Source organism: Vulpes vulpes, chromosome 2 (genome assembly GCF_048418805.1).
Source record: "Vulpes vulpes isolate BD-2025 chromosome 2, VulVul3, whole genome shotgun sequence".
In the NCBI taxonomy this organism is placed as follows: domain Eukaryota; kingdom Metazoa; phylum Chordata; class Mammalia; order Carnivora; family Canidae; genus Vulpes; species Vulpes vulpes.
Window position 1 is genome coordinate 54,632,203 of NC_132781.1, and position 23,814 is coordinate 54,656,016.

General features: G+C 50.5%; 3 protein-coding genes across 10 annotated transcripts in view; 1 reads left to right on the forward strand and 2 right to left on the reverse strand.

Annotated features, from left to right (window-relative positions):
* Window positions 1-4,131, reverse strand: part of NUP188 (nucleoporin 188) — a 53,082-nt gene extending 48,951 nt beyond the window's left edge. The window contains exon 1 of one of the 6 annotated variants that reach the window (XM_026009469.2): window positions 4,033-4,131. In XM_026009469.2, coding sequence (XP_025865254.1) covers window positions 4,033-4,064 — 32 coding nt within the window. In that variant the 5' untranslated portion in view covers window positions 4,065-4,131. The remainder of the gene's footprint in view (window positions 1-4,032) is intronic. The other 5 variants (XM_072741505.1, XM_072741497.1, XM_072741486.1 and 2 more) reach the window with 5 other exon arrangements.
* Window positions 4,132-4,475: 344 nt separating this feature from the next.
* On the forward strand, window positions 4,476-6,241 carry DOLK (dolichol kinase). The gene has a single exon (XM_026009471.2). The coding sequence runs from the start codon at window positions 4,476-4,478 to the stop codon at window positions 6,084-6,086; it is 1,611 nt and encodes a 536-aa protein (XP_025865256.1). The 3' UTR covers window positions 6,087-6,241.
* A 2,437-nt stretch (window positions 6,242-8,678) lies between these two features.
* PHYHD1 (phytanoyl-CoA dioxygenase domain containing 1) lies at window positions 8,679-21,168 on the reverse strand. Of its 3 annotated transcripts, none has more exons than XM_026009468.2 (11): window positions 21,093-21,168; window positions 18,309-18,467; window positions 14,902-14,977; window positions 14,717-14,764; window positions 12,603-12,658; window positions 12,456-12,518; window positions 11,790-11,811; window positions 10,440-10,568; window positions 10,226-10,342; window positions 9,238-9,364; window positions 8,679-9,103 (listed from the first exon to the last, which is right to left on the reverse strand). In XM_026009468.2, the coding sequence occupies exons 1-11, from the start codon at window positions 21,123-21,125 to the stop codon at window positions 9,058-9,060; spliced, it is 876 nt and encodes a 291-aa protein (XP_025865253.1). In that variant the 5' UTR covers window positions 21,126-21,168; the 3' UTR covers window positions 8,679-9,057. The 3 variants fall into 3 exon arrangements, with proteins under 3 accessions (XP_025865253.1, XP_025865251.1, XP_072597837.1); XM_026009466.2 differs by having other exon boundaries at window positions 10,440-10,585; window positions 11,750-11,811; XM_072741736.1 differs by lacking the exon at window positions 18,309-18,467.
* Between the last annotated feature and the right edge of the window lie 2,646 nt (window positions 21,169-23,814).

A 23,814-nucleotide genomic window follows, 5' to 3' on the forward strand; every position in this document is an offset into this window, starting at 1 on the left:
AGAGAGAGAGAGAGGCAGAGACATAGGCAGAGGGAGAAGCAGGCTCCATGCACCGGGAGCCTGACGTGGGATTCGATCCCGGGTCTCCAGGATCGCGCCCTGGGCCAAAGGCAGGCGCCAAACCGCTGTGCCACCCAGGGATCCCCGAAATGTACATTTTAAAACTCCACAAATGAATTCCTAAATTACCACTGCTCCAGGGTATCAATTTGTTTCAGAGGAGCAGGTAAAAGACCTGGTCCTTTTATGTTTAATACATTAGCCTATTTTGCAGAGACAAAATTGTTGTTTGCTACTAAACAAGATTGGAGATCACTGTCCTGGAGTAAAGCAGTAACTTATACTTACTACTCAAGAAGAAAAAAAAAAAGTGTTCTTTAGAAATTAAAATTTTTATTAGCAAAAAGAAAAAAAAATTTATTGGCAAAACCATGTCATGTATATATATTCCTTTTGTTATGTCAAAATCAATAATCTCTATTGAAAATGAGCTTTTGATAATAAGAATAGCCAACATTAATCATTTATAATATGCAGGCACTGTGTTAAGCATTTTACACTCTGTCTTACTGAATATTGACAACTCATGTATGAAGCTGATGCTCTTATTATCCCCATTATCTCATCAGGAAACTAAAGTTTAAGAGTAGTTAAATAATTTGTCTAAGGTCACAAAGCTAATATATGATAGAGCCAAGGCTTGAACCCGAGTTTGCATGACTCCAGAGTTTCATCATTACATTATACTGCATCAAGACACACTCAAGAATTCATCCTACAAGTATGCAAAGGTGGAGGTGAGGCTTTCTGTTTTATAATGGCAAAACATACCCTTAACATAGTGGCTGGCAAAGAGATGCTCAAAGAATATATGCTGATGAAGAAGTACCAAAGATGGAGAATGAGAGAAGTCCCTTTTAGACCTACAAGGCCTGCAATCTAAGTGGAACAGAAAAATTAGAAAACCAGTATTATATGCAGAAGTGCCAAGAAAAGGCAGGATAAAGGAGACAACAGTAGGGATGCCTGGGTATCTCAGTTAAGTGTGTGTCCAACTCTTGATTTCAGCACAGGTCATGATCTCAGAGTCATGGGACAGAGCCCTGTGTTGGGTCCGTGATCAGAAGGGAGTCTGCTGGAGATTTGCTCTCTCCCTCTACCCCTGCCCCAAACTACCCCCCCCCCCAAATAAATAAATCTTAAAAAAAAAAAAAAAAAAAGGAGAAGGGGCACTTGGGTGGCTCAGTGGTTGAGCATCTGTCTTTGGCTCAGGTCCTGATCCCGGGATCCTGGGATCAAGTCCTGTCCTGGGATCAGGTCCCGCACCAGGTTCCCCGCAGGGAGCCTGCCTCTCCCTCTGCCTCCATCTCTGTCTCTGCCTCTCTCTCTCTCTCTCTCTGTGTGTCTCATGAATAAATAAATAAAATCTTTTTTAAAGGGGCGGGGAAAAAAAAATCTTTTTAAAAAAAGGGGGGGGGGGGAACAGTAATTAATCAGGAAGGGAATCCTTGTGGAAACATGTGCTACTGGTTCTTCAATTCCTACATTTTCTGGTCTAGGAATAAAGAGGATACAAATGAATCAAAGACGCTTCTGATACTCCAAAGTTTAGTGTTGGGAATGACAAAGGACATTAAGTACATATTACACAATCAGCAAGAAAGTAGAAAGTAATAAAAAGTATGATCCTAAGAATTAGGCACTACAAAGGTTTAGCAGGATACAACCATGGCCAGAACTGTGGTGTCTAATCCAAAGCTATAATGTCTCTCATCTCTTTGCATAATAAATAAGTCTGATCTAAGTATTTGGCGGAAACCAAAGCACAGAAACTAAAAACTTTGCCTCAAAGGTAAAGTTTTAAAAATTTATTGACTTTCAGCCCAATGTTCCAGCAGAAAACATGGAACTCCATTCCTAAAAGAGGTGGGCTAAATGGAAACTGGAAACAATCTTCCTGAAAGAAATCCATGCAGTTGGAAATTTCCAGAGGAAAGCTACTAGGAGGTTACGAAGAAGAGCCTCTATGACAGAGTCCTTTTGGTACAAAGCTGAGACACAGCCAACCTACTCTGAAATAGTTCCTTTGAGAAAGTTATATTCCACAGGGAGATAATAAATGTGGCCACTGTCCACAGTTGCCCTTACTCCACAGAGGAGGTACATGCCTCTTGTGTGAACTGAGATTTAAGCTTAACCAGAAGCTTTTCAAACCACTGGTGTTGGGTGTTTTGTTTTGTTTTGTTTTTCATACATACACCACCACGACTTCTACAAACACATTAACTGAAGGACAAAAAAAGATATCTAAAAATGCCAATATTCAAAATGACTGTCTGCCAAACCCTAAGGGACCTTCCCAAAACCCTGAGTGATTTAAGTGTATTATTCTATTTTTGACTAGTGCCAGCTAGCAACACACACAAGGATTCTCCTATATGCTTCAGAGCCATCTCAATACTACTCTGAAAAGGGCTCATATTTGGAAAAAACAGGTTCCAAGGGTAAAGTGGACTGTCTGAGGTCACTTGCAAATCAGCAGGCACCAGGAATAGATTTTAAGTTTTCTCTTAGTCCAGACCTCCAGGCATTCCAAACAGAAGGCTGCTACTCAGTATAATCCCAGCAGCTATAATGTGCTTTCCAGCACAAAAAGAAAGATCACTCTAATACCTACTCTGAGCAGAGCAGTGCCTAGAAATCCTAGTGTCATTTCTTCCATCTTCAAGTGTGAGTTTGGTAGGTTCCCAGGGACATCAAAGCATCTTTCAAGCAAATCAACCCCTTCCCTTCCCCTGTTCTCTATTGAAGAGGATGCTTTACCCTACAGGAGCTAGATCTACCCAACCTCCAACCTCTATTTGACTACCAAATAAATACAAATAAGGAGGGCACAACGACCACAATGCTGCCAGATGAAACAGCTAGGGAGGAAAAAGAAAAGTCATCCTAGCAAAGTTCAGTAGTCCACTGGAAATCCCAAAGAAGATCTCACTAGAGCGGGGAGGTGAAGTCAGTAGTAACAAAGAAGATAGGCAATGTGTGTAGTATTTACCGAGCGCCTATTACGTGCTCTTCTGGGTGCTGAGGACACAGCAGTGCATACAAGTGGGGAGCCAGGGCTGGCACAGTGAGTGACAGGCATGTTGAATTTTAGGGCGGAGGGCGGTAAGGTGGAAGATGGAGGTGTGGTGACCTGGCTGAAGCTTCGGAGTTGGGCAGGCTTAGGTCTGAATCCTCACTTTACCACCTAGCTAGCTCTTAGGTGGATTCGTGAATCATCTGTAAAGAGGGTGCCTCCCGGTCTTGGGAGGTTTCAATGAGCTAATGCATAGGAAGCGCTTCGCCAGCGTCTGGCGCTAGTAAGCGCTCTCTAAAGTAAGAACTGTCTCTTTTTTAACATTTCATCTTCTCGTTCCCAAAGTCCACTACGGAGCCTGGGATCGCCTAAAAGACCCGGGCACGTCGGCTGACGGAACCAATGCAGGAGAAAATGGAAAGATGGATGAACGAAAGGCTGCGAGGAGAAAGAGGGCAGCAACTGCAGCGAGGTGGCTCGGCCACACGCGGAACAGACCTCCCAACGAGCACATGGAGGAACCCGGGAACGTCGCCGGGGCAGGGCACCCGGCTGCAGCGGGGACAGAGGCGGGGGCTCCCCCCGGGCGACCGCGAAGCGCCCCGGCGCGCCTCGAGGGAGCGTCACGCCGGACAAGGAAGCGCGGGGGGGGGGGGGGGCGAGGAACGCGCCCGTGAGGAGGGAGGAGGAAGGCAAAGAGACTGGATGAAGAGACGGGAGGCCGGCGTGAGGCAAGGGGAGAGGCACCGGCCCCGTCTTGGAGAAGTCGCCTGGGATCCCCGCGCGCGGGGACCGTTTGGACGTAACCGCCTCCCGTCTCGGCGCCCGTCCACCTAGCGGGGCTTCACCCCGCTACCGCCGCCACACGTCTCGCCCGCAAGTCCCGCCCGGCTTCCGCTCGACTTCGACCCCGCGCCTCACTGCCACCCCCGCCGATTCGGCCCGCTCCGCACCTCACACACTGCCCGCCGGCGGCCGCCGCCATCTTCGCGCGCGCGCGCCCCGGCCCCGCCCCCAGACGCCGCAGCCACGTGACCGTTCGCCTCCGGCCGGGCTGTGGGCGGTGTTTCTTGTCACGTGATGGCGGGCGGGGCCAAGATGGCGACGCCCAGAGAGGTGAGGAACCCGCGGTGGGAGCAGCACGGGCTGTAAAGAAAGCGGCGGAGTAGCAACGTCTACGTCCTAGGTGCGAGGCCGTGGAGGATAGCTGGGCGCCAGTTCCCGAGCCGCAGAGAGAGGCTTGCCTACAGTGGAGCTTCCCTCCTCGCAGCTGGAGAACGGAAAGAGGAGGTGCTGGCTGTGTGAAGCTGCCGCTTTCGGCTTGACAAGGCTTGAGGGACCCAGAGGACAAGGCGTCGCTAGTCACTCCGGTTTCTCCGGGGCCCGGTCTAGAGACATGACCCGAGAGCACGCTCCCCCGGTCCCCGGGGCTCCGCTGAGTGGGTCAGTGCTGGCGGAGGCAGCAGTAGTGTTCGCAGTGGTGCTGAGCATCCACGCAGCCGTGTGGGACCGATACTCGTGGTGCGCCGTGGCTCTCGCAGTGCAGGCCTTCTACGTCCAGTACAAGTGGGACCGGCTGCTGCAGCAGGGAAGCGCTGTCTTCCAGTTCCGCATGTCCGCAAACAGTGGCCTGCTGCCCGCATCAATGGTCATGCCTTTGTTCGGACTGGTCATGAAGGAGCGCTGCCAGTCCATGGGGAACCCATATTTTGAGCGCTTTGGAATTGTGGTGGCAGCCACTGGGATGGCAGTGGCCCTCTTCTCGTCGGTACTGGCACTGGGCATCACTCGCCCAGTGCCCACCAACACTTGTGTCATCTCAGGCTTGGCTGGAGGTGTCATCATTTATATCATGAAGCACTCACTGAGTGTGGGCGAGGTGATCGAGGTCCTGGAGGTCCTGCTGATCTTCGTCTACCTCAACATGATCCTGCTGTACCTGCTGCCCCGCTGCTTTACCCCTGGGGAGGCATTGCTTGTATTAGGTGGCATCAGCTTCATGCTCAACCAGCTCATCAAGCGTTCTCTGACTGTGGTGGAAAGCCAGGGCGACCCAGTGGATTTCTTCCTGCTGGTGGTGGTAGTAGGGATGGTGCTTATGGGCGTCTTCTTCAGCACACTCTTTGTCTTCATGGACTCAGGTACCTGGGCTTCCTCCATCTTCTTCCACCTTATGACTTGTGTGCTGGGCCTTGGCGTGGTCCTTCCCTGGCTGCACCGGCTTATCCGCAAGAACCCCCTGCTCTGGCTTCTTCAATTCCTCTTCCAGACAGAGACCCGCATCTACCTCCTGGTCTACTGGTCTCTGCTGGCCACCTTAGCCTGCCTGGTGGTGCTTTACCAGAATGCCAAGCGGTCATCTTCTGAGTCTAAGAAGCACCAGGCCCCCACCATTGCCCGAAAGTATTTCCACTTCATTGTGGTGGCCACCTACATCCCCGGTATCATCCTTGACCGGACACTGCTCTATGTAGCTGCCACCATATGCCTAACAGTCTTTATCTTCCTAGAATATGTGCGCTATTTCCGCATCAAGCCCCTGGGCCACACTCTGAGGAGCCTCCTGTCCCTTTTCTTAGATGAACGAGACAGTGGACCACTCATCCTGACACATATCTACCTGCTCCTGGGCATGTCTCTTCCAATCTGGCTGGTCCCCAGGCCCTGCACACAGAAGGGCAACTTAGGGGGAGCAAGAGCCCTAGTCCCTTATGCAGGAGTCCTGTCTGTGGGTGTGGGGGACACTGTGGCCTCCATTTTTGGCAGCACAATGGGGGAAATCCACTGGCCTGGAACCAAAAAGACCTTTGAGGGGACCATGACCTCTATATTTGCCCAGATCATTTCTGTAGCTCTGATCTTAATCTTTGATAGTGGAGTGGACCTAAACTACAGTTATGTTTGGATTTTGGGCTCTATCAGCATCGTGTCCCTCCTAGAAGCATACACGACACAGATAGACAATCTCCTATTGCCTCTCTACCTCCTGATATTGCTGATGGCATAGCTGCTGCATAGCAGTGATGGGAAGAAATGGACCTGGGGAGGATGAATGGTCCCCACAGCAGCCAGCCATTTTGGGCATGAAGAGCCAAGGGGTGAGAAGCAGATTTGATTTTTTCAATTGATTCAGATTCAAAATAAAAATCAAAGAACTCCTGGTTTTAGTTCTGCTGATGTTTTAAAAGGGACAAAAAGGCTTAAAGACAGCACAACAATACAAAGAGGCTGAGTGTGGTATAGGACACACACACACACACCCATACCCACACCCGTCATCTTGCGATTCTTGGAGGGGACCCGAGCGGGATCCTGGAGTCAGGAGAGTGTAATGGTCACCACTTCAGGTTCTGGAGTCAAAGTAACCTGGTTGAGACTCTGAGTCCTTGACTGCACTATTTAACTATGTGAGTTGCTTAACCACCCTGGGCCTCAATTCCCTTGTCTACAAGATGGGAATAGTAAGATCCCATCTACTGTTAGTTACTAGGTGAGGATCCAGTGAGATGAGGTAGGTGTGTGAAAGGTCCAGCCCACAGCCCATGTATAATGAACAAATAGTAAGGGAAAGTGTCATTATTAGTCAAGACTAGCCCTCATGTCAGCAAAAAGCCAGGCCAGCCAAGAGGTTTCATGGATTGTGCTTGGAGACCAGAGTGACTCTACTCCCCTGGCAACATTTGGAGGAGAGCCCAAGAGGAAAATAGCCAAGCGCATGTGCTCTCTCTCCCCTTTGAGCTGAAGGGAAGAGGTAAGACATCTGTTGCATGCGCAGAAGGGCTGGAGGAAGAGTATCAAGCCTGGTGGGCTGATTTCCTGTTTGAGCCAACTCCCCTCCTGCCTCAAGGCCTCTGCTGCCTGGCTGAGTGGTACTGATAAAGGACACATGATGATGATGCTGGCAGGCACAGGGTCCTTAACAAGGGGTCCCTCCTGAGACCCTCTCATACACCAGTCATCTCGAAACCTGTGTTTCTTCTCTTGGTAAGAAGTTAGAGACTGAGGGCTGGCGGGATTTACTGAGAGTTCAGAATGGCTCTACTGTGGGGCCCATGCTGTATCCTTGCTCTGTGTGAGGGCAGGCTTCAGGGCTGTCCTCTTCCCCACTGTACCCTCCAGCGCCAGCAGAACCTGGCATTGTAGCGGGAACCCAGGGGACATTTGCCAAGTGGGTGAACATTTTCCATCCGTGGTAAATGCATAGTGAGTTGCCTAAGGCTGGACAAGGTTCTCCGCTCCTTACCCAGCCCAACAGGAAGGGGCCTAACTGTAAGATACAAGAACTTTGGCCTACCAGGGCCAGAAGCCAGGAGCAGAGCTCTAGCAGGGATCACTGTTGAGCCCTGTCCCTCAGAGGAAAGACATTCCTTTGGGGCTCAAAAAAGACTTAACAAACCCTTCCTTTCTCCCAGGCTCCCTTCTACTTGCAAAAAGAGGCGGCAAAATGCCAAGAAAGAGCTTTGCCTCACTGGCTGCCTGGGTAGCACCTGGGAGGGATCCTCCCAGCCTTGGTTTATCAACAAACACAGTGGGGACTGAAAATTAAGGTCACAAATTCATATGGCTGCTGAGGCTGGGCAGGTAATGCCATAGAGGAAGGGAAAGTGAGGAGTATAGGAGCCTCCAGGAAGTTGTTCTAGCCAAGCATCACCATGCTCCACCATAGGCCCAGAGCAGCTGACCTGCTCATTCAAAGAAGTTTAGAAATGTACATTGTTGGGACGGCTGGGTGGCTCAGCGGGTTGACTGTCTGCCTTTGGAAAGGGCATGATCCCGGTCCCGGGGTCGAGTCCCACATCTGGCTCCCTGCATGGAGCCTGCTTCTTCCTCTCCCAGAAAGTCTGGGTGCCCATCAAAAATGCCCACAGAGAGGGACCGTGGGGGCCTAATTTGGCCCCTTGATTGTATAGGTGGCAAACCAGGCCCAGAGAGAAGAGTCTGACTTGGGACTGGAAAACAAATTGGTCACAAGGCCAGGCCCAGAATCTGGGACTGTATTCCCCAAGCCTGGTCTTCTCTCCCCAAGCAAGGAGTATTGGGAGCACAAAGGTGACAAGCACAGGGGCGCCTGGATGGCTTGGTCAGTTAAGCGTCTGCCTTCAGCTCAAGTCGTGATCCTGGGGTCCTGGGATGGAGCCCCACATCCCTCTCTCTGCTCAGCGGGGAGCCTGCTTCTCCCTCTCCCTGTGCAGTTCCCTCTGCTACTCCTCTCTCTCTCTCTGTTAAATAAATAATAAAATCTAAAAAAAACAACAACAACAAAAAAAACAAAAGTGAGAAGCACATGTGCTGAATCAGGCTGAGTCACTCAACAACTGAAATAGCCCTTGGGACTGGAGCAGGTCACTGAAACTTCCCACACCATGTGGTAGCTTCACCATCTATAAACACAGATGGTAAGAGCACCTACCTGGAAGGTGTCAGGACACAGTGAGACAAAACACTTACAGCTCTGGGCATGGTGAATGCCCACTAAATGTTATTGTCATTAAAACTGTGCAGACCTCACCAGGCAGGGCTGGGATGCCTGGGATAACTTTCAGCAGGGCTCTTCTCTTGAAAGAAAGGCTATTTGGGAAAGAAGAGTCAGGAGACTGCATTCAGAAATCGCTTTTATTGCATGTCCTGCACTGTAATAATTAGAATTGCATCAGAGAGGAGGGAACAGTGGGTAGCTAGCAGAGAAATAGCCAGAATGCTATCATGGCGAAAGGCTGCCTCCAGCAGGAGGTTCGGTTGGGGCAGGGGAGAGGCAGAGAGACAGAGGTGTCCAGAAAGCCAGCCAGCCAGGCTCCTGGGGCCCACCTGCCACCCCTCACCTGCCTATCTACGGGCTCAGGGGCATAGACCCTGGCAGGGAGAAAGCACAAGGGAAGAAATTTAGCTTCCCCTTTGCAGCTGGGTGGTCGGGCGAGGCGCTGGTGCTTGCAACCCACAGCTTCCCCTGGAGGGGCCGGGCCCCGGCCCTGAGAGGCGGTTCAGGTGTACAGAGGGGGAAAGGGCAGCTCAGCTGTTGGCTGGAGCCTGTGGAGATAGAGATGACCCTGAGGCACCAGCATCACTGCTCTGGGCCTCCAAGACCTCTTCAGGAGCCTGTCCAGGGCACGTGTGCGCGCGCACACACACACACACACACACATACACACCCTGCCACCTACCAGTTCTCCGGGCTCCACATGGTGCCCAAGGACTCCATGAGGTGGAAAGTATAGGCATGGCGTGAGCGGTCAGAAAGGTTCTGCTCACTCTTGTGCACTACTTCTCCGTGGATTAGGATAAGGGCCCCTGGCAGGAATGCAGCAGGTCAGGAGAACATTTGGCAGAGAGAGATAAAGGCCCCTCCTCCCTCAAGTGATTCTGTGGCCTGTTCATCCCCATTCCCATCCCTGAAAGCTCAGGGTCAGAGGCCATGCTACTGCTCAGAGGTTCCCCTGGGACCAATTCCCTTCTGCTGTGACCTATGCCTTTGGCAAGCTTTGGCAAGAGCATCCCCTTCTATGATGTTTGCGGAACCAGGCCCAAGTGTCTGTACTATGCCAGTCAGCTGGGACCTCGCCATCAAAAGCTGGGCTGCGGAGTGCCTGGGTGGCTCCATGGTGAAGTGTCTGCCTTCAGCTCTGGTCATGATCTCAGGGTCCTGGGATCAAGCCCAATGGTGGGCTCCCTGCTCAGTGAGTTTGCTTCTCCTTCTCCCTGTGTCCCTGCCCCCCAAATCCCTGTTCGTGCCATCTTTCTCTCTCTCTGTCAAAAAAAATATATATATAATCTTAAAAAAAAAAAAAAAAGCCAGGCTGGATGTCAGGTTGCCCTGTTCTAAAAGGAATGGCCAGCATCTGTTTAGCATCTGCCATGTGCCACATCCTAAGCACATCATCTATCTCACTGACTTCCCTGCTTTACATTTGGGGAAACTGAGGCTCAGAGAGATTCAGTCATTTGCCCAAAAGGACAGTAGAGTCTGGACTCTAGCCTGATCCAGGATGCCTTAGGGAAAATCGTGTGGTTTTCGGGCTTCCCTATGCCCATCCACCCCCACCTCCCATCCCGTAACTTCACAGCCCTCAGGAGAGCTGGGCAGTCAGAGCAAGCACAGACCCACACATACAGCCTCAGAGCCTGCCTCCCTGCCCTCTGCATCCCACCTACCTCTCTGCACTGGTGTGGGTACAAATAGGCTGTCATCCCAGACAGGCTCTGACCCAAGGAATCTGGTGTTGAGCTTCAAGCCAGCAAAGGCCCGGACCATCCTTCTTGACACCCCACCTGTGGCCAAGGGGGGAGCCTTTAGCCTCTCTTATTTTCCGGGTCTCTCTGCCACGGGGACTGGATATGGGTGGGCAGGGAGAACAGGTGTCCTTACCAGTATGGGAGCCTGGGATGAACCAGAGGCAGCCATTCTCCAGAGTGGCATCCTCCAATGCGATCCACATGCCCAGCACCCGGCCCAGGGGCTCCGTGTACAGGAAGGTGGAGTCCTGGTGAGGGGAAACTGCAGCAGCCCCCACCCTGGACATAAGGAACCTGGCTTGCTTCACCTTGTCCTTATCCCCACTGGTGCTTTCACAGCCTTCCAAGGGTCAGTTGGAATCCCACCACCTCCTGGCCTGGAGACTCAGGGCATGAGATTTCACCTCTCAAAACCTCCTTTTTCTAAACCATGAAGTGACCTCAGCAGGAACCTATCTCATGGCGTTTCTGGAGGACCCCATGCCACAGGGTGTGGAAAGTGCTTACTTAGTACAGGGCCCAACACCATAATTGCTAAAAAGGAGCTGCTAGGGTTTGATTTCAGCCAGGCAACTAAAGCCACCATCCTTAACCAGAACAAGGACTCCAGCCACCAGATGATCCACTGGGCGGTGTGAGGCTGAGTACAAAAGGCGAAGACGGGGTGCAACTAGCCCCCATCCACATTTTAACACCCTCCATGTGATGCTGGGACCCCACCAGGATGGAGAACCCCTGAACAAAGGACTTTAGACAGTAGATGCTTGTTCCATCTCCTTCCCAGGGAACCATGTGTTTTCCAAGCCCTAAGAGGGACTTGAACAATCCGGACAATGTCCAGAGGGAGGTGTCCTGGTGGTGGGCAATCCAAAGCATTTGGAGCAGGACTGACTGCAGGAGATGGGGGTACTGAATGCGGGGAGAGGCTGCTCATCACCTCAAGAGACCGTCCTCGGGCTGGATGGGAGGGAGGTGTGGTCACAAGGAGGGCAACTTGGGCTCATGCAAGGAAGGAAAGGGCTGACTGTGAGGGGATGAGCCCCCTGTCACTGGAGGTATTTAAGCAGAAGTAGAGGGAGGCTAAACAGAGTATTTGTGCATGCAGGGAGGTTTGAAGTTAGATCTGCAATTCCTCTGTCAAATCAGTCCTCCAGGGAACTTGTTAAAAATACAGGTTCACAGGTCCTTGCAGCCCTACTGACTCAAGATCTCAGGGACTGGGGACTGAGGGCTCCAGAATTGATATTTTTAACTAGTGAGAAGTCACTGCCAGGTTCAAGAACCACTGCCAAAGGCTCCAGAACACCCTCCCAATCGATAGTTCCAAAAAGGAACAGAAGGGAGCTTCTCCCTCCTGACCCAGGCTCTTGCCCATAGACATCTCAGCAAGCGCGATCCCTCCCTCCAAAGACCTGACAACCACAAATGTCCCAGATCTCCCACCGTTGCCGTTGCTGGACCCCATGGCCTGTTCTCAGCTCACCTTCACCACCAAAGTGAGGTTGCTGCAAGAGAGAAGAAGGGCCAGATGAGACCAGAGGCCAGTGGGGAGGGGCAGGGGCTGCTCTGAGTCTTGTGGGATGCCCTAACTTGGCCACAGGTGTCTACCTCCAAGGATTCCACACCAGCACCCAGCTATGGAGTACTCCCTATGTGCCAGGCCTAGGAGGACTGCAAAGAGAAAAAGCACTCTGCCCATGGAGTACTCCAAGTCTGAGCACACAGCATGCCTACCGAGGGCAAAGGAAGAATTGAGCAGCAAGAGCAGCTGGGGCCCAGGTCTGAGATTAAGCCTTTCAGCCCCAGGATCAGAAATGGGCCCCTCCCTTCCCCAGGGAAAAACTAGAAGGTTTCTTGGAGAAGGTGGCACCAAATCGGGCCTTGAAGCTGGGAGCAGAGCATCTTAATGGCAAAATAAGGGAGCAAGAGGTTCGGGGCGGTCTCCTTCCCTCCTGTCACCAAATTTTAACTAAGCACCAACTAAATGCCAGGCACCTTACCCAGAAGAGACAGATTTTGCATGTTCTCCTTGAAACTTAGTAATTCCTCAGGGAATCAGCTTTTGGCCCATCAAAAGGAGGGGTTTGGTATGAGTACCCTGCCCATATTCAGAGGGTAAACTGAGGTCTGGGGAGGACAGGGAGCTCACCTTGAAGATGTACATGCTCTGCACCACCACGGGCATCTGGAGGCCCAGACTTTTGGCCAAGGCCTGGAAAGGGGCAGAAGTCAGACTTCCAGCCTGCTCTCATTCATACCTGGGCCACTCCCCACCCTCACCCACACCCCTGCTTACCTGCACCTTGGGAGAGTGTGTGACATGTCTGAAGACAGGGTCGTGGGCGTGCAGAGCTGCAGAACAGAGGCAGACTAGTGGGCCAGCCCCCCACCCCCATAGATCCCTCTGTGCCTGGTCCTGGGCGCCCCAACACAGGCCTCGTCAGGCCTCACCGGGGCTTCTCACCTATTTGTATGTGTTGAGCTCTCTGCTGGTTTCTAACCAAGGGATGGGCCCACAGTGCCTGCACCCTACTCCAACTAAGACATAATTCTCCACCTTCCAGCCATCTGGAAATGTCACTCCAGACCTGACTTAAAGGGACCTGTAACATAGTAGCTATCTGGGACGCCTGGTTGGCTCAGCAGTTGAGCGTCTGCCTTCAACTCAGGGTGTGGTCCTGGGGTCCCGGGATCGAGTCCCACAACAGGCTCCCTGCATGGAGCCTGCCTCTCCCTCGGCCTGTGTCTCTGCCTCTCTCTGTGTGTGTCTCTCACGAATAAATAAATAAAATCTTTAAAAAAAAAAAAAAAAACCATAGTAGCGATCTCGGGCCTGCCTCTTTCTCTGAGCTGCTCCAAGTGACTATTTCTCTCCTATAAGCCTGTTTCTCCTCCGTACTGCAAAACCAGAAAGCCAACCCTGCCTCTCAGGCTGCCACAACACTCGGGGTAATGCCTACACACCCTCAGGTCACAGCCTGGCATCAAATACCTGATCGTGGGCAGCCCCGGTGGCGCAGCGGTTTAGCACCGCCTGCAGCCCGGGGTGTGATCCTGGGGACCCAGGATTGAGTCCCCCATCAGGCTTCCTGCATGGAGCCTGTTTCTCCCTCTGCCTGTGTTTCTGCCCCTCTCTCTCTCTCTCTCTCTCTCTCTGAATAAATAAATAAATCTTTAAAAAAAAAAAAAACAAATCCCTGATCGTCTTGTTATTTGCTATTATTGTTGTTATTATAAAAAGTAAGGGTTGAGAGTTACCTGGGTGGCTCAATCGGTTAAGCATCTGCCTTTGGCTCGGGTCCTGATCTCAGGGTCCTGGGATCAAGCCCCTCCTGGGATCAAGCGGATCCCTCTCCAACTACCCCTCCCTCCACTCGCTCGCATACTCTCTCTCTCTCAAGTAAATAAATAAAATCCTTCTTTTAAAAGTAAGGGTTAAAAAAAAATAAAATAAAAAAAAATAAAAGTAAGGGTTAGATATAATTATTGATACTGATTTGTACACTTAAAAATGGTTATGATGGCAAATTTTATATGCCTTTTACCACAATTCTTTGTACAAAGCTACCACAATATAACTTCAAGTTTAAAAATGAGTGGGGGTGCCTGGGTGGTTCAGTGTTTTGAGCATCAGACTTGATTTCGGTTCAGTTCATGATTTCAGGGTCGTGGGAGGGAGCTCCTGCTGCACTGAGCTTGGTGCTCAGTGGAGAGTCTGCCTGAGATTCTCTCTCTTCCTCTCCCTGTGCCCCTCCCCCTGCTCACACACTCTCTTTCTCTCTCCAAATAAATAAAATCTTTTGATTTTAAGATTTTATTTATTCATGAGAGATACACAGAGAGAGGCAGAGACATAGGCAGAGGAAGAAGCAGGCTCTCTCTAGGGAGCCTGATGCAAGAATCTATCCTAGGACCCCGGGATCACTACCTGAGCCAAGGAGCTGCTCAACCACTGAGGTACCCAGGCATCTCATAAATAAAATCTTTAAAAAAAAAATAGGTGGTTTGCAAAATAAATTACAATGTATGATCCTAGAAAAAACAAGGAGGATATCCTAGCTTCATTTTGGGGTCTCAGAATAGAGACCATGTCAACATGTTAGGTGCCTCTGAAGGAGGCTCCAGGAATCAGTGGGAGCCAGGAGCCCCCCATGCCCGAGGCCTGGATCATCTTCAGGCCAGGCAGAGGAGGGTCTGCACAGGTCCATCTGCACGGGTGGGTGGCTCAAGTGGTTTCTCTTCCCAGTGTCATATGATTAGCACCATAAGGCCAGAAGAGCAGACCCAGAGGGGGAGTTGCAGCCAGAAATGCCATTTACTGGGCCACTAACTTACTGTGGGCCTTGGGTTAGGCCTCAAGGCTTTTCGGGCCTCAGTTTCCCTGTATCCTTCCCCCAGGTACCTGCTTACCGTGGCCAATTTTATTGATGGATTTCTCTGGAGGGACCAGGAAATTTCCTGTAACACAAGAAACAAGTAAAGACAAAAGAGCTGGAGTCCACTCTTCCCTGGGCAACTGGTCCTGGTGCCCACCCAGCACCTGGAGATACCCCAGTCAGGCCCTTCCCACAACCCTGGGGTTCCCGGCTCCCAACCTTTCTCGTCGAAAACGCCTTTCTCAAAGAAGAATCGAATCTTGTCGCCACTGCTAAGGAAATAGTCTTTCTTGCCCTGCAGAGAGGGGATGTTAGCGGGGTGATAGAGCAACATGGGGTCAGAGCTGGGCCTGACAAAAAAGGAAGGGGACATTCATGCTTCCCAACCCCGCAGGGCTGCAGACCCCACTGTTACTTCTCAAACTCGTCTACTGAGGTAGACAGTGAACAGGAACCCCAAGTTCGTGGAAGCACAGCTGGAAGACACAAGCATTAAATTCTTGGACACCTCTTAATAAAGTCACAGAACTCTTATGCTTGATACAGTGTGACTCTGAACATAGGATGGTAATCAAACAGGTGTGGTTCCCAGGCAGCCTTGGGTCACCTGTTTTACCACTCAACACCTGTTTCCTCATCTGTAAAAGGGAAATAATAATAGAACTGACCTCCTCTGGATTGTTGGAGGTTTCAGGTAGAGGCTGAATCTTACAAGAGTTGAAAGCACAGACCCTAGAGCTATAATACTTGGGTTCAAATCCCAGCTCTGCCATGGAGTTGCTGTGTGACCACCAACACATTACTGAACCTCTCTGGGCTTAGTTCCCTCATAAAATATAGATGTTATCAAAGGTATCTCATGGGGTGTTGTAGAGATTACGAATTGGTGTACATAAGGCACTAGAACAGTCCTTGGAATGTGGAAAGTGCTGCATGAATATCTGCTTTTATCATCATCACTACTGCTGTTGCTAAACAGAAAACACTCAGCCAAGGCATGGCTAAAAGGTTGATGAATATAAACTATTACTCATCTTTTTCTTTTTTCTTAATAACCTTCCCTTGTTAATTTTAGTATCATGTTTTTCATTTCTTTTTTTAAAAGATTTATTTATTTTAGAGAGAGTATGAGCATGCCCTGGGGGAGGAGGAGCAGAGGGAGAGGGAGATAGAATCTCAAGCAGACTCCCCACTGAGCACAGAGCCCCATGAGATCACGACCTGAGGAGAAACTAATAGTAGAATGCTTAACTATCTGTGCCACCCAGGCACCCCCATATTTTACATTTCTTAGCATCATATGAAAATGATGCTTCAGGAAGATGCCCAATGTTTTCCCTGTGGTTCTAGCTGCCCTCAGCCACTTTTATGTAGATAGATCTCTCTACCTTCCTGTGTAGACACACAAGTGGAACTGAGGGCACCGACCCCTGGGTTTTCTAGGTGGCACAGTCCCATGGCTCCCCTCCTGTGTGCACACCTGCTCTCACATGTGCCTGCAGGCACTGTGGTGACCTGCCTGGCCCTTTCACAGCCTTTCCCACTGAAAAATATACATTTGTTTTGGCAGCATTCATAGCTGTTCTGTATCAGGATCAGGGTGAGAGAAACAAGTCAAGGAAGCATAATTAATAATAATAACAATATTAAAGATAATGAGCACCTGGGTGGCTCAGTTGGTTAAGCGTCCAACTCTTGATCTCAGCACAGGTCTAGATCTCAAGGTTGTGAGTTCAAGCCCTGTGTTTGACTCCATGCTGGGTGTGGAGCCTACTTAAGAAAATAATAATAATTACAGAAAATGAAGCTAAACATGTCAAAGATCTACTTGACTCCTTAATTCACAAGGGAACCAGTAAGATGTTCAGAATTCCAAGAACTGCATACAGATAGGCGGTAACAAATGCTGAAATGAATTTGCAGATAGATGGAACAGGAATAGATCTCCAGGTGATTACTTCATTCTCCTGGACCCTTCATACCCATTTCTGTGGACAGTATTATCAGGTTTTTAAAAAAATTAAAAAAATTTTTAGTGACCTCTACACTCAATGTGGGGCTTGAGGGGATCCCTGGGTGGCTCAGCGGTTTGGCGCCTGCCTTTGGCCCAGGATGCGGTCCCAGAGTCCCGGGATTGAATCCCACATCGGGCTCCCGGCATGGAGTCTGCTTCTCCCTCCTCCTGTGTCTCTGCCTCTTTCTCTCTCTCTCTCTATGTTTATCATAAATAAAAATAAGTAAATAAATCTTTTTAAAAAAATGTGGGGCTTGAACTCATGACCCCAATATCAAGAGCCGCATGGTCTACCAACTGAGCCAGCCAGGCTCCCCTATTATTATCAGTTCTATACAACTTGCAGAGTTGGAAAATAACTCAAAGTAAGCTGGAAGGGAGAACTGGATGGAACATCCACTGATCTTTTTTTATTTTTCCTTTTTTTTTTTTTTAAGATTTTGTATTTATTTGAGAGACACAGAGAGAGAGAGAGAGAGAGAGAGCATTGGCTGGGGGAGGGGCAAGGGAGAGGGAGAAGCAGGCTCCCCACTGAGCAAGAAGCCTGACACAGGGCTGGATTCTAGGACCCTAGATCAGGATCCTGAGCTGAGGTCAGATGCTTAACCCACTGAGCTACCCCGGGCCTCTGATCTTTTTCCTTTTAATGCTCATCTCAAAGTCTTAATACTAATGGTGAATGATGAGTGTTTACTGAGTAGCCAGCACTGCACTGAGCTCTTTGCAAGCATTCTAAACTAGGATACATACACTTCATTCTCCCATCCTCCCCTCAACCCTTCGCTGGTCTTTGGAACATTCTCAGAAGGCAGCTTGGGAGGCACAAGATCAGCCCCCTCATTCCTTGGGGCTGTGAGTGACCTGTCTCTAGACACTGGACCCCTATGCCTGCTAGAAGGCCTCGGTGAGATGTAATCCTTAGTCCACCCTCCCAGCCTGGTCTCTGGGTTGTGAGCCATCGGGCCATTGTAATTCCCTCTATGCCCACCAGATGGCAGGAGAGCCTCAGCATGAAGGAGCCGCGTTGAAGGCCCGGGGCCACAGATTTGGCTTGGCAGGCAGCACCACAGCCAGGCTCCTGGAAGTGTGGGAGAACCCGGAGTTTCCACTTACCCATCTCAAACAGTATTGCGTACTATTAAGTCACAAGGGGTGGGGATGGAGAAGCTGAGTTTCTAGTCTCACTGGGGTATGAGGCTGACACAAAAGCAGGTCCCTTGGAATCACTTGGCTCTTTCTGGGGTTTCTGGCCCAACTACTGAGGAAACACAGCAGAGCACTGAACAGCACGGACTTCTTATCAGGCCGATCTGGGTTCAAATCTTCACTCTATAGTTACTAACAATGTGGTTTGGGGCAAGTAAACCAAGCCTCGTTTTCCCCACCTGTCAAATGGGGGTAATAAGATCAACCTTATAAGTCCATAGTGAGGAGTGAAGGACATACACCTAGAAGGCACTTAGCTGGGCACAGGGAGGGACCAGGGCCCAATCTGTTACCAGAACAAGCGCTCATGGGCCTTGGGGCCTTCCCATCCAGGCTGCAGCTCTGCCTGGGGACTGAGCCCCCCCTAAAAGACCAGATCCCATTCTCACCTGCCCCGGACACCTACTTGGCTTCTCAGCTGCTCTTCTTCCTGGGTGGAAAATTCTATGCGGCAGTGGATAGGGACGTCCATGTCAGCCACTAGCTCGCCAATCCTCTGTTGCATGGCTACACACTCATCTGCAGATAAAAATCCTTCCAGCACCAGAAATCCGTCCTCCTGAAACTGAAGGCAGGAAGCAAACTCAGGCTTCCCTCTGCCCTCAAATGCTCTTTATGAGGACTGACATGACCTCTCCCTCAAACCCAAAGCTGTGTGAGGGCAGGACCAAGAATCCTATTTATTGCTCTGTCTCCCCCTCCCACCCACCCCCACTCAGGTCATGGTGCCTGGAACCATGGTGAGGAGCAACCAATAGTGGTTGCCTGAATGAAGGAAGAAGGAAGGGGAGGTGTCCTCATCCTTCCCCTCCAGTGGGGCTTGGGTCACATGAGAATATTACCCCATTCATTTATTCAACTGAAATTTATTGAGCATCTACTGTGTACCAGGCATGGTTTTAGGAGCTGGAGCTACAGTAATGAGCAAGCCAGCCATGATACCTGCCATCCTGGAGCTTAAAGTCTAGCAAAGGAGGCTGACATCAAACAAAACAGCATGTGGGGTAGAGTGGTGGGGTGTGTGCTATCACAAACCACTGCGTGCAAGGAGGGAGAAGGCAGATTCAAGAGCTAAAGGCAGAAGTGTCCAATGTAAAAGGATTGGGGTGGGGGACAGAGGAGTTTCAGGGTAGCAGCTCTGAGGAGGTGGCATTTAAAGGGGACCAGCAGGATAAGGGGGGGTTGAAGAGACAAGGATGAATATTTAAGTCCCAGAGTGCAGGATGTGTGAAGCCCCTGAGCACAGGAGGTACACAAGGAATTGAGGCCAGATGGAGGGAAGTAAGGGTGGGGGCTGAAGGGAGGCAGGAGGGTGGTGGGAGCCAAGCCAGGCGAGGAGGTGGGCTTTGTGCTGAATGTGTGGACAGCTAGCGGGGAGGGGAGTTAAAACAGCTAGTTTAAATTCTAATTTGCCGGGGATCCCTGGGTGGCGCAGGGGTTTGGCGCCTGCCTTTGGCCCAGGGCATGATCCTGGAGACCCGGGATCGAATCCCACGTCAGGCTCCTGGTGCATGGAGCCTGCTTCTCTCTCGGCCTATGTCTCTGTCTCTCTCTCTCTCTCTGTATGACTATCATAAATAAATAATAAAAAAAAATTAAAAAAAAATTCTAATTTGCCTCCAGACTTCTTATTCTGTGGCTATTGAGAGACATAAGGAGAGAAAGAACATCTACATGTTTGCTTGCAGACCACTATAAAATCTTAGCATCGGAAGTCACCTCTTGAACCCACTGTGAAGTATCTGATTCCCAATTACTAACCTCCCCTTCCCTCCTTCACTCCTTCATAGATGCCTGCCTTCCACATTCATGCCCACCCATTGTGGGCCCTTTCATCTCTGGAAAGCTCTGTGATAGGTACTCAATCCTCCCATCAGTATCAAGCTGAACATTTCCTCCTTGGGAACTGGGTCACCCACAGCAAACTGCGTGACCCAGCAAACACACTCAGAGGAGAACTTGTTGACATACATTGGGGGCTTAACAAATAGAGGAGCAAAGTGTATTAATTAGGGGTATTCACTGATGCTGGTTGAATGAGAACAATACATCAGAAACAACCTAAATGCTCAGCACAAGGATGGTCATTCAACAAAGTATGTTTTATCTATCTGGAACCCAACACAGCTGATAAAAATCATGTGGTAGAAAAATATTTACTGACATGGCATATGTGCCCGATACACTGTGAGATGGGGGAAAAAAAAAGCTGAACACAGATTTAGTATTTTAGCCATTGCAAGATCTTGGGCGACCGCCTTGGCCCTCAGACCATCAAGTCGGGGGCACTTTAGCGTCTCCTTTATAAAATGGTGGGCAAGGGGACCCCCGGGTGGCGCAGCGGTTTGGCGCCTGCCTTTGGCCCAGGGCACGATCCTGGAGACCCGGGATCGAATCCCACGTCGGGCTCCCGGTGCATGGAGCCTGCTTCTCTCTCTGCCTCTCTCTCTCTCTCTCTGTGACTATCATAAATAAAAAAATTAAAAAAAAAAAAACGGTGGGCAAGCACTCACAAGCGGTAGCTATTATGTTCGCCTTTTAAAGATTCTAGGGCTGTCTACTACCAAAATACTAAGTCTCAGGGTAGGAAATTATGGGTGGGTTTTCATTTTCTTCTTTGAGATTTTCTGTATTTTTCAGCATTTTTCCCTTATCAGCAACAAACAAGGATCACGTGTTTTTGGTTTTTTGTTTTTGTTTTTGTTAAGTCTGTGTCACTCTAATTCCTAAGAGTTAGCTTTCCGTGTAAGGACAGCAGGTGGGACCCAGCCGCCCTCTCCCGGCTCCGGGCCGGGGCGGAGACGGGGGTGGGGCGGTCTGCCCTCCGTTGACCCCGCCCCATCACGGGTCCTGGCTCCGCCCTCCCCCTCCCCCGCTGTCCCTCCGCCTCCCCCACCTCTGCTCCTAGGACCCAGTCCTGGGGCTGGACTGGCTGGCTGATCTTTACTCTTTATTCTGGTTTCCTTCACACGTACACATTCCCACCTCACCCCGGACCCGTGGTCCTGATGCCCCCGGCTGTGAGTGCAGAAGTTAGGCGTTGTGGTTGGAAACTGACAGCTCTGAGCTTCTGTTTCCTCTTCTGAAAAATGCAGGGGGTGGGGTTGAGTTCCTAGGGTCTACTAGAGGTCTGGAGGGACCCCCAGCTCTTATGTGACCCTCTCGGACCCCAACCTAGCAGATGCCCTACCTTCTGGAGCTGCGAGGGGCTCAGGCAGGCCATGAGGATGAGGCAGGCGCACAGATGGTTCTGGTTGCTGCAGGGCCAGAGGCTGGAGAGGAAAAAGTACAGGGAGGCAGAGTAGTTGGAGCCTGGGAGATCCAGAAGGACTTAACCCTTGCCTACCCAAAGGAAACCCAATCCCTACCCCCAGCCCTCGCCCTCCTCCCCCAAGCACACACAGATCAGCCTGGAAACCACACCCTCTCCCCCCCATCATTTCTGTGCCTGGATAAAGTTCTTGCCTTTGACCTAGCTCAATAACCTGCGTCCATCCCCCCAGTTAGTCCAGGATTAGCCCTTTCCACCTTTTCCAATCTCCTTCATGGTTTTTAACGCTAGCTCCCAGTTTCTTTGCACAAACCAAACCCCTCTGGCTGCTTACCAGGTGCCTAGAAGCTGCAGTCCAGGAGTCTCAGGGCAAAGAAGCTGGGTAGGCTGGAGGACCCCTGAGTCCCAGTTCAGGTACCACGACTCACTGTGACCTCTGATGAATGGCAGCCCCTCTCAGTTTTTTAGTATATGTACTGCTGAAGGGAGCACAGATATCAGCCCCTCTCTGGACATCATGCGTGGATTAGAAAGTCTCTAGGCCACCAGCATCAACATGGGGTGGGGATGGGGGGATCGGGGTGGGTCTAGGGGACTTACACAACAGATTGGTCACATTGGGCCAAGTAGCTTTGCATTCCAAAGACGCAAAAGGTCCTCAGAGAATTGTCCGGGCCCCGCTCAGCTCTGATTCTCTGAAACTCTGTCTTGGGAGGTTTAGGGACAGTGGAGGGGTCAGCCTACAGCTCAGAGGAAAGATAGCAGATAAAGGGAAATCTTTGAAAGGGAAAGGGACTAGGGGCACCTGGTTGGCTCAGTTGGAAGAGCATGTGCCTTTTGATCTCTGGACTCTTGATCTCTGGGTCCTGAGTTCAAACCCCACATTGGGTACAGACATTATTTACTTACTTACTTACTTACTTGCTTACTTACTTACATAAATAAATAGAAATAAAGAAGAAAGAAGAAAGAAAGAAAGAAAGAAAGAAAGAAAGAAAGAAAGAAAGAAAGAAGAGAGAGAAGAGAAGAGAAGAGAAGAGAAGAGAAGAGAAGAGAAGAGAAGAGAAGAGAAGAGAAGAGAAGAGACTATAGATGGGGGCCTGGGTCTCCAGAATAAGGGATGGAGGAATGCTGGTTCCTGTTCCCCATCCTCCGGGCCCAAGGTGTTTGGTTTCTCAAATTCAGCTGGCACAATAGACTCACTAGTCCTGTTCAGCAGTTGACAGGGCCATTCTGGCTGCAGCTCCTGAAGACTGGCCACTGACCTTCCCTGAAATGACATTTTTCTGAATGGCAAAGGGACAGAATGTCTTGGGAGTAAGCACAGGGACATGAGCTCAGCCTTCAGGAGCCTTGGACCCAAGTCAAGTTGTGTTTTCTGGGCCACCGCACTAGGAGTAGCTGCTCAATGCTGAATTCCTGAGGGCCAGGGAGAGGGAACTAGGCTCCTGAGAACAGAGAAGAGGTTCTGAGGAGTTGGGCTGGGTAAGGAGGGCAGGCAGAGCAATGCAGGAAATACAGTGAGACTCAGCCCACTTAAGGCCAGGTGCATTCCCAGCTGTCCTGGCCTTGTCTGATGCGGTTGCCCAACAAGTATAGGAACACCGCCTACCGTATGCCAGGGACACAGTGAGGGTCCCATCATGCTGGGCTAGCAGCTCTCCGGGGAACTCCCACCAAAGGCTTGTAGTGGAGGCTTAGTGGGACAGACTGGGTTTGAGTCCAGGCCTGGGCCTTCCTTACTCCATCTGTAATTTGGGGATAACATAAATACCTCTTGTAAAGAGAAAGAGGAATGGTTGAGCTTGGCACAGGGCCCGGCATTTACTAAGTGCCTACCAGCTGTTCACCAAAAGTTAGCTGGGGCTGTTCTGGGTGGAATGTGAGGTTATTTTTATTTTATTTTTGAACTTCCCCCAGTTTTCCAAACTGCTGTTGTAATCAGAGGAAAGACTATACCACTGAGGTTTGGAGTGGACAACCTTGGGGGTCTGGATGGATGGAGGGAGGAGGGCTGAGCCTCTGAGATTTGTTCATTCATTCTGTTCAGGCTTTGAGAATTGGGTTTGCATTGTGGGATTTTTCCCTCAAAGCTAACCAGCTCCAGATCCAACACTCCTGGTTCCTGGTGACACTGGGCAGCCCAAGCCTGGGTAGGGGGAGTGGGAGTTGGTAGGGAAGTACAGACAGTAGGGGAGGATCTCCATTGTGGAGACACAGGAGGTCTCAGAGGGTATCACAGCCCAGAGGTCACCTGGAAGGGTCACAGTCCCATGGAGGGAGGAAGGACAAACTCAGGCCTGTCCCAGGGGAGGTGCCCAAGTAGCAGCTCAGGCCTAATCTGTAAGGCTGAGGTCAGAGACAATGACCTCTCTTTTTCACCAAAAGCCCCCTGCCCCCTGGATCCCCACATCAGCCCAGTGCAAACCTCAGTGGTCCAGGAGGAAGGTATCAGTTACTGGGCCCTAAAAGCCAGGCCAGGCCCTCTGTTCAAAATTCCACCTACCACATAATCATCAAGCAAGCCTCAGAGCAATCCTGCAAGATTGCCAATACTAGCCTGATTTTACAGACAAGGAAACCGTCTAAAACAGTCAGATAAATGGCAGAGCTATGATTTCAAGGCCAATTTCAAGGCCGC

What these genes read in the sequence shown, in the direction of transcription:
- PHYHD1 (XM_026009466.2), bottom strand. Translation starts at nt 21,125, where the DNA reads ATGGCCTGCCTGAGCCCCTCGCAGCTCCAGAAG. An exon ending in CATCCCAGGCTCCCATACTG is followed by an intron (nt 10,343 to 10,439) that starts GTAAGGACACCT and finishes CCTTGGCCACAG; the next exon opens with GTGGGGTGTCAAGAAGGATG. An exon ending in ACCCACACCAGTGCAGAGAG is followed by an intron (nt 9,365 to 10,225) that starts GTAGGTGGGATG and finishes CATTCCTGCCAG; the next exon opens with GGGCCCTTATCCTAATCCAC.
- DOLK (XM_026009471.2), top strand. Translation starts at nt 4,476, where the DNA reads ATGACCCGAGAGCACGCTCCCCCGGTCCCCGGGGCTCCGCTGAGTGGG.